This window comes from Myotis daubentonii, chromosome 13, assembly GCF_963259705.1.
Source record: "Myotis daubentonii chromosome 13, mMyoDau2.1, whole genome shotgun sequence".
Classification (NCBI taxonomy): Eukaryota; Metazoa; Chordata; class Mammalia; order Chiroptera; family Vespertilionidae; genus Myotis; species Myotis daubentonii.
In genome coordinates, this window is record NC_081852.1 from 62,342,849 (window position 1) to 62,350,439 (window position 7,591).

Consider the following 7,591-nt stretch of genomic DNA (forward strand, 5'->3'; position numbering starts at 1 on the left):
CTATGAGGCTGGGGCAGACGGTTCCTGTGGGAACGCTCAGCGCAAACATTATTGATTCAAGGATAATAAAAACTCACCACCATCTCAAGACGGGCCTGCACGTGTCTGATATGTTTGTGGGGTTCCTCCTACATTGGGGGGCGGCAGCTCCCGGGAGCCAGGGGCAGGAACTCTTAGGGGGCTTAGAAGACCCACACTCCTCCTCCATTGTGACGGCGGGCTTGCTTCTATGACAGCGTGGGCACTGCCCATGGCCCTGCCTGGGAGCGGCTGAGGAAGATCAGGAGCGGCTCCAGGTGTGGAGAGCTCAGGAGGCGATGGGGAGATGAGGGAGCCCACCTCAGCCCCCCCAGTTCCTGCAGGACATGGCCAAAGGGAGACGCTTCAACCCGCCCTTAGACAAGGACGGAAGATGGGTGAGGAAGAGGGGCCCTGTCTTACCTCTCTCAGGCCTCGTGGGCACGGTCAGGGCACAGACCCGAGTCCCGGTCCTGCTTCTGCTGCTTACTGTGGCCTGACTTGGTAACGTACTTCACCAGCCTCAGTTTCTCCATCTATGAAATGGGAACCCGGTAGCGCCTCCCCCTCCCACCCCCGGTGCTGTCTGTCTCCTCTGCTAGAATATAAGCGTCGTGGGCGCTGGGACCTTGCTCTCTCTTACTCCCTGACTGCATCCCGAGTGCCGAGGGTGGGATCTGTGCCCAGGAGGGGCTCAGAAGACATCTGTCCGGGGAATCACCATCACACTGGAACCCTCTAAACACATTCCCTGGGCCTCCTGTCTGGTCCCCTTCGCCCCGCCGGGCTGTGAAATGGGAAGAGGCCAGAAATGCACCATTTCCCCATCTCGGTCATTAGTAAACGTCACCTTTTCACGCTCTTCCTCGGACCTGTCTCTCTCTCTGTCACTTGCAGAGCCCGGTGGGCTTGTCCCTCTCCTGCCATCTCCGAGAAGCGTACCCCACACCTCTGCGTGCCATGCCAGCCCCGCCAGCATACACACACACACACACACACACACACACACACACACGCTCTCACGCACCCCTGCTTCAATGCAGAAAGACTTGCCGAGGGGAAATGGGAAACGGTGCGAGCTACGTCACACTAATCTGTAATGACGAGAAAAAAGCGTACGCTTCTCAGTCTGAGTAGCGTCCCTCTTTCTAAAACCCGCAGGATCGGTTAGGATTGTGTTGGACTGGGTGCTATGAAAAGCCAGCGACAGTCTTAACCAAATAGGGGTTGTGTTTCTCGAGTAAAAGTAAATCCAGAAGTTGGCGGTTGAGGGCTGGTACCCTGCTCCAGGGCGTCGCCTGAGGCCCCCGCTGTTTCTGGCCTTCTGTTCTGACATCTGTGTGTGAGGCTGTGGGACTCAGGTGTGCAATGAGGGGAAGGTCAAAGGGCAGCAGACAGAAGGCACCTGTCAGCCGTGTCTGCACAGCCTCCGGAGGGCCTGGGTGCGTGATGGCGTCAGGTTTGTGTGGGTACCCACTTCATTGCCCTTGATCCCCATTCCCACTCTCCCGGGAGCCCCACCCTGCAGACTTCTGCTCTGTCTCATGGGGTCACATGGCCATTTCGCTGCAAAGGGGTTTGGGGAGGGATTTTTCTTTTAATATATATTTTGATTGATTTCAGAGAGGAAGGGAGAGGGAGAGAGACAGAAACATCAATGATGAGAGAGAACCACTGATCGGCTGCCTCCTGCACGCCCCGCGCTGGGGATCAAGCCCGCAACCCGGGCAAGTGCCCTGACTGGGAGTCGAACCGTGACCTCCTGGTTCATAGGTCGACGCTCCGCCCCTGAGCTCCGCTGGCCGGGCAGGGGAGGTACTTTTAACGGCCACACTGCCCCCCCAAACCCGGCCCGGCTTCTGTCACCAGGGAGGAAGCGAGAATGAACAGCTCATCTATTGCAACCCCAGGAATGCGCCCAGGACCCCGCCTCAGCCGCACAGACGGTGTCCCCCTGAGTCAGTCTGCTTTGAGCCTTTGGTGGGGGCCTTTCTCCTGCCAGCACCTAGGAGCACAGGGAATCGTGCTGACCTTGAAGTTTCCCCAAGTGACGGTGGATGAGTTGGGAAAATGAGAGAAATTCTTGGCTTGGGGCCGGTGGCCCGTTGGAGAGGACAGTGACGGCCGCGGTAGAAGTGACCTTCGCTTTGTAGTTGGCCTTGCTGGGGGCAGTCTGGCCTCTGCCAGGTGGGAAAGGCCTCCCACACCGTCACCTTCCTGTTTAGTATTTCAGTCCCTGAGAGGCTGGATGCAGCAACAGCTTCACCGCCAACGAGCTAAAGGCGCTATTTCACGGTTACCCCAGCGAACAGAGGGTTTATTTCACAGCTGCCAGGGTATAGCCATTAAGTACATATTTTAAAAGAGTGAAATTAAAATGCTAGAGCCATTTTTTACAGCGATTTAGCGCACAGACTCGCAGAATGCAAATGAACTCACATTGGCTGTCACGTAGGCGGGTGAAGGATCATTGCTGACGTGGGAAGGGCACCCACTGGGGGGAGGGACCGCAGTGTTGGGACGGGGGGGGGGGGGGCTGATGGGCCAGACCGGAGGAGGCCAGGGCAGCCCTCTGGGTTTGCGGGTCCTTTGTATGACTTATATTTACTTTAAACACATTGAAACCTATTACACCTCAGTTACTTTGGGTTACTCTCTCCTTCCCCTTCCTGTCACTCCTCCCGCCCCCCACCCCGGGTAACAATATTTACAACCAAGTGCTCATCTGATCAGATACAAGCATCTCTACCTGCAGAGGCAACTCAGATTGCTGCCTCCCAAGGTCACGTCCAGGGGCTGATTGATGAGGGCACACAAAGGCCCTGTCCCCTCGCCCCAACTCAGGGCAACTCTGAGAGCCCGGCCACGTCCAGAGCGCTCTGCGGGGCTGGCGGAGGTGTGTCGGGTCAGGACCACCTCCCCCGCCCAGTCCTGTTTCCCTCCCTCCCTTTCCTACGGGATAGGAAGGCCCTTCCCCCAGTCACCTTCCACTCTCTGCCACCTGCCTCCTCACCTGGGGCCCTTCACGCCTCGGCGTCCCCGTGTCTGAGGGTCCCCCTGTGAACATGGCTGGGTCATGTTCCCAAGTACAGGGAGCACGCTGAGCAGAAAGGTCTCACATTACACATGAGTGTGTCTTGGAGTTCAAGGGCTCAGCCTCGCAGGGCCGCACCCTCGCACCCGGATGGCTGGCCGCAAGAATCTTTACCGGCTCCAGCGCGGCAGGGCGGCCCCCGAAACTGGAAACAACCGCAGCAATGGCCTTGGGCCACGGACAGTATTTTTTGTCTTGGAAAGAACACTTCAAACCACGCCATTCCCATCCCATGCCAGGATCACCCGCATTGCCTTTTAATCACGTTACGGAGGAAGCCCTGCTGCTTGGCTCAGGCATTCCGAGGTGCCTGGTTTTATTTCATTTTCTGTTATTTTATTTTTATTATTTTAAAATTGACTTCAGAGAGGGGAAGGGAGAGGGAGAGATAGAAACATCCGTGATCAGAGAGAACCATGGATGGGCTGCCTCCTGCACACCCCACACTGGGGATCGAGCCCAGTAGGTCAATGCTCAACCCCTGAGCCACGCCGGCCGGGCAGAGGCGCCTGGCTTTACCCGAGGCGCGTGCTGTCTCCTAGTTCCCGCACATTGGAGTGACGCAGAAGACCCCGGAGTCCATCACCAGCGTGATGCTCAAGGAGCCCCACAACCCTCGCTTCTCCTGGCAAATAGAAGAGAAGCTGCCGCCCATCTACAAAGCCCGGGAGAAGGTGCGTCCGGCGTGCTGGCCGTGGCCCTGGGGGCCGGGAAATTCCCCTCGGAAGGACCTGCTCGCTGTTCATGCCTGGACTCCTGAATGCTGGTAGCCTCCCACCTGGTCCCCTGGTCCCTGGGCACCCAGGTCCTGTCTGCAAGGAACTACTACCTCCCGGGCCATGGAGGGGCCTGCAGGAGCAGCAGCGTGGATGGCACACCTGGCGGGCCCACCTGTCCCAGGGCCCAGAAGGCCTCAATGTTCCTTCCCCGCTCTCGGGTCCAGGAGCGAGCTGTCACCTTTTCCTTCTCGCCTCCAAAGAGGGGGTCTGAGAGGGAGTTATAATGATTAGCAATCAGGGGTGAGTGTCAAAGCCTTGAGCTGACGTGCACGCCTCTGAGCTCACCCTCCTGGGCTGGCTCCATCCCCGGTGGTGGGTTCATCTTTTTTAAAAAATATCTTTTTATTGATTTCAGAGAGGAAGGCAGAGGGAGAGAGAGACAGAAGAAGCATCAACGGTGAGAGGGACTCATGGACCGGCTGCCTCCTGCACGCCCCACACTGGGGATCGGGCCTGTAACCTGGGCCTGTGCCCTGACCGGGAATTGAACTGCCACCTGATGGTTCATAGGTTGATGCTCAACCACTGAGCCAGGCCGCTGGCAGGTGGCTTCCTTCTTCCTCGGTGTCACCTGGCCTCCCGCTGCCTCGCGCCACTGTAGGCGGTCCCCAGAGCAGGCTGGGGCCTGACGTGCGCCTCTCTCCGCTCCTTTGCCTTCCCAGCAAGCGACCCACAACAACTTCCCCTTCTCCGTGCACGACAACCGGCACAGCCTCCGGAGTTCCGGATTCTACGTTGACTCCGTGAGTATCCCCGCCCCGGCCCTCCCCGAAGGGGCAGCGGCCTCAGGGCTCCTGATGTCCCCAGATGTGCTGAGCACAGAGCACTAACCTCAACATGGGAACAGGGTCATTATAACGCCTCGTAAGAGGTCACAGAAAAACAAATGCACGAAACTCTCCAAGTCCCAGACTGGCCTCTCTCTCTCTCTCTGGGTCTCCATCTTTTTCTCCTTTTCTCCCTCCTTCCCTCCTCCCTTCCACCCTCTCTTCCTTTTTATGGATTCTTAAACTCTCAATATATTTCATAGTCACATTTTTAGCAAGTCATTTTTTAAAATATATTTTTATTGATGTCAGAGAGGAAGGGAGAGGGAGAGAGGGATAGAAACATCCATGGTGAGAGAGAATCATGGATCAGCTGCCTCCTGCACGCGCCCGACAGGGGATGGAGCCCGCAGCCCGGGCATGTGCCCTGACCGGGAATCGAACGGTGACCTCCTGGTTCACAGGTCGACCCTCAACCCCTGAGGCCCGCCAGCCGGCCGGGCTGCCATAGTGTACACTTAAGCGTAGGCCGTCACGTGGCTGCTTGTACTGAAGACCTCAGAGCTGTGAGACCTTGCATGTTTTTCTCATCTTCTCGATTCTTCCCCAGGGCCTGGGACGTAGGAAGGTCGCCCCGGAGAAAAGGCAACACGTTTCGAGAAATTTCAATCTCTGGGCGTGCGACTTTGTCCCGTCTTATCTTGATGGCTTTTCCAATAACCAGATATCGTACGTCGGCCCGGAAGCGGTGGTGGTCCCCCTTTTCAGGCGCTTCCCACGACAGTACAGCGAGGTCTGGGGCACTTGGAAGTTTATCCCCGAGCAGAGCTACGCGGAGTTCTTGAAAAAGAAGCCGAAAGTCCGGTTCGCTATTGACAAAAAGGCCACCTCTTCGCTGGAGCCCTTGTGCCTCCAGAAGAGCCTTGATGAGTTGAGTAAGGCGGGCATGTCACTGGGCATTCCGTCCAGCACTACCAGCTAACGCGAGGCTTGTCAGGGTTAGAGTGTGCGTGCCTGAACGCCAGAGCAGACGGGCCAGTCTCCCACGGAGAGACCAGAAAGAGCCGATTCTGTGACCACACCCTGCCTACTAAGATCTACTTTTTTTTATTTTTAATGAGTTTGAAAAGCATTCAAGCCCTTACCCAATAAAAATCTGTGAAGATACACACATTTTAAATGAAGGTGTTGTAAATACATTGAATGCATTTCAAATAGGCCACATTCACAGTTAGGGGAGTTTTAAAAGTTACATAATTGAGATGGGGTTATATTTTCACTTTGAAACGTCAAACAATACAGAAAAAGCAGGCGTTCCCCTTGGTTTTAACACATCTCCGCTCTTGGTCCTGTCCTCATGAGTAAGTTAACCGTTCGTTTTTATTCTGTGCCTTTACCATCTCATAGATACACGTGCAAAACTATGTAAAAATTTAACATAAGCTGTGTCGCAGAGCACACGGCACTCCATAACTTCCTTTCGATATGGAACAATGTATCTTGGGGTATTCACGGTGTGTGAACAGATTTGCTTTTTATTTTTTAAAATATATTTTTATTGATTTCAGAGAGGAAGGGAGAGGGTGAGAGATAGAAACATCAATGCTGAGAATCAGTGATTGGCTGCCTCCTGCACGCCCCCTACTGGGGATCGAGTCCACATCCCGGGCCTGTGCCCTGACCGGGAATCGAACCATCACCTCCTGGTTCCTAGGTCGACAGTCAACCACTGAGCCACGCCAGCTGGGCTGATGTGCCATACTTTTAAAATTATCTTCTTGTTAATGAGAGTTTGAATTGTTTCTAATGTTTGGCTGTCAGACCCAATACTACATGAGCCCACTTCGAATTATTTTGTAGATACTTAAGGATAAATATTTAGGGACAAAAAAAATGGTATCTTGTTATTTTTTTATTTTGCATTTCTCTGGTTATGAGCGAAGCTGAGCATCTTTTCCTGCTGGTTGGCCAGTCATGTTTCCCTCCTGGAACTGTCACCATCATCCTTTACCCAAAGTGTCGTGTTCATATTTGGATATTTCCCGATAGATGAATTTTAGAATAAGCTTGTCAAGTAAACCCATTGGCCATGTCACAGGAATTTCCCCAAATTTAGAGATTGATATATGGGAGAATTGACATCTTTGTGCCATGATGCAATTCCCAATTTATTTAAATCTTATTAATCTTAAAGATTAAATCTTTAAATCTTACCTTATTTCTTCAGTACACTTTTCTTCACATACGTCTGCCATGTTTTTTTTCTGTGTTTATCCCTGTATATTTTGAGCTTTTATGGCTATTGTGAATGTTAATTTTTACATTACAGTTTTAGTTTGGTTTTGCCTGATGCGTAAGAAAGATGTTGATTTCTGTATATAAACCTTGTATTTTTAACCCGCTACACTTCTAATAAACAAACAAGCACACAATGTATTAAACATAAAGTTCTAGTACTTTCTCAGTGGTTCTCTTAGATTTTCTGTGTAGATGATTGTCACTGGCAGAAGTGAGAATTCACATCATTTCTCTCCAGGCCACATCCTCACGCTCAGGGTTAGGTGGCTGAGCTCTGCCGTGGCCAGTTCTCCGGAACCCACGGTCTCTGCCCCCCGACCCAGGAATGCTGTCCTTCCATTTCCTTTTCTTCTCCCAGGGTGTGCCGAGCCAGCACGGCCATGGGTGAACCTGAACTCAGGCCCCTGTTCCCCATACTCAGCCCCACATTGGGCGCCATATGGGCCAAGCCAGCACAGCCATGGGTGAGCCTGAGAGGGGGCGGTGAAGGATGGAGAAGCCAGACAAGAGAAGAAAGCTGGGCGCTAGGTTTCAAATCTACTCAATCACATGCACCTGATGCAACTTTGTTTACTTGCTGCCCCTCCCGCAGCCCACTTCACTCAGCCACGTGGGCCCACAGGTGTGGACCATAA

The 7,591-nt window shown here is 53.6% G+C and overlaps 1 protein-coding gene across 1 annotated transcript; it reads left to right on the top strand.

Annotated features, from left to right (window-relative positions):
• The first annotated feature begins 365 nt into the window (after window positions 1-365).
• Window positions 366-5,640, top strand: TEX36 (testis expressed 36). The gene is made up of 4 exons (XM_059661941.1): window positions 366-416; window positions 3,655-3,786; window positions 4,554-4,634; window positions 5,269-5,640. Exons 1-4 carry the CDS (start codon window positions 366-368, stop codon window positions 5,638-5,640), a joined length of 636 nt encoding a protein of 211 aa, XP_059517924.1.
• The last annotated feature ends 1,951 nt before the right edge of the window (window positions 5,641-7,591 follow it).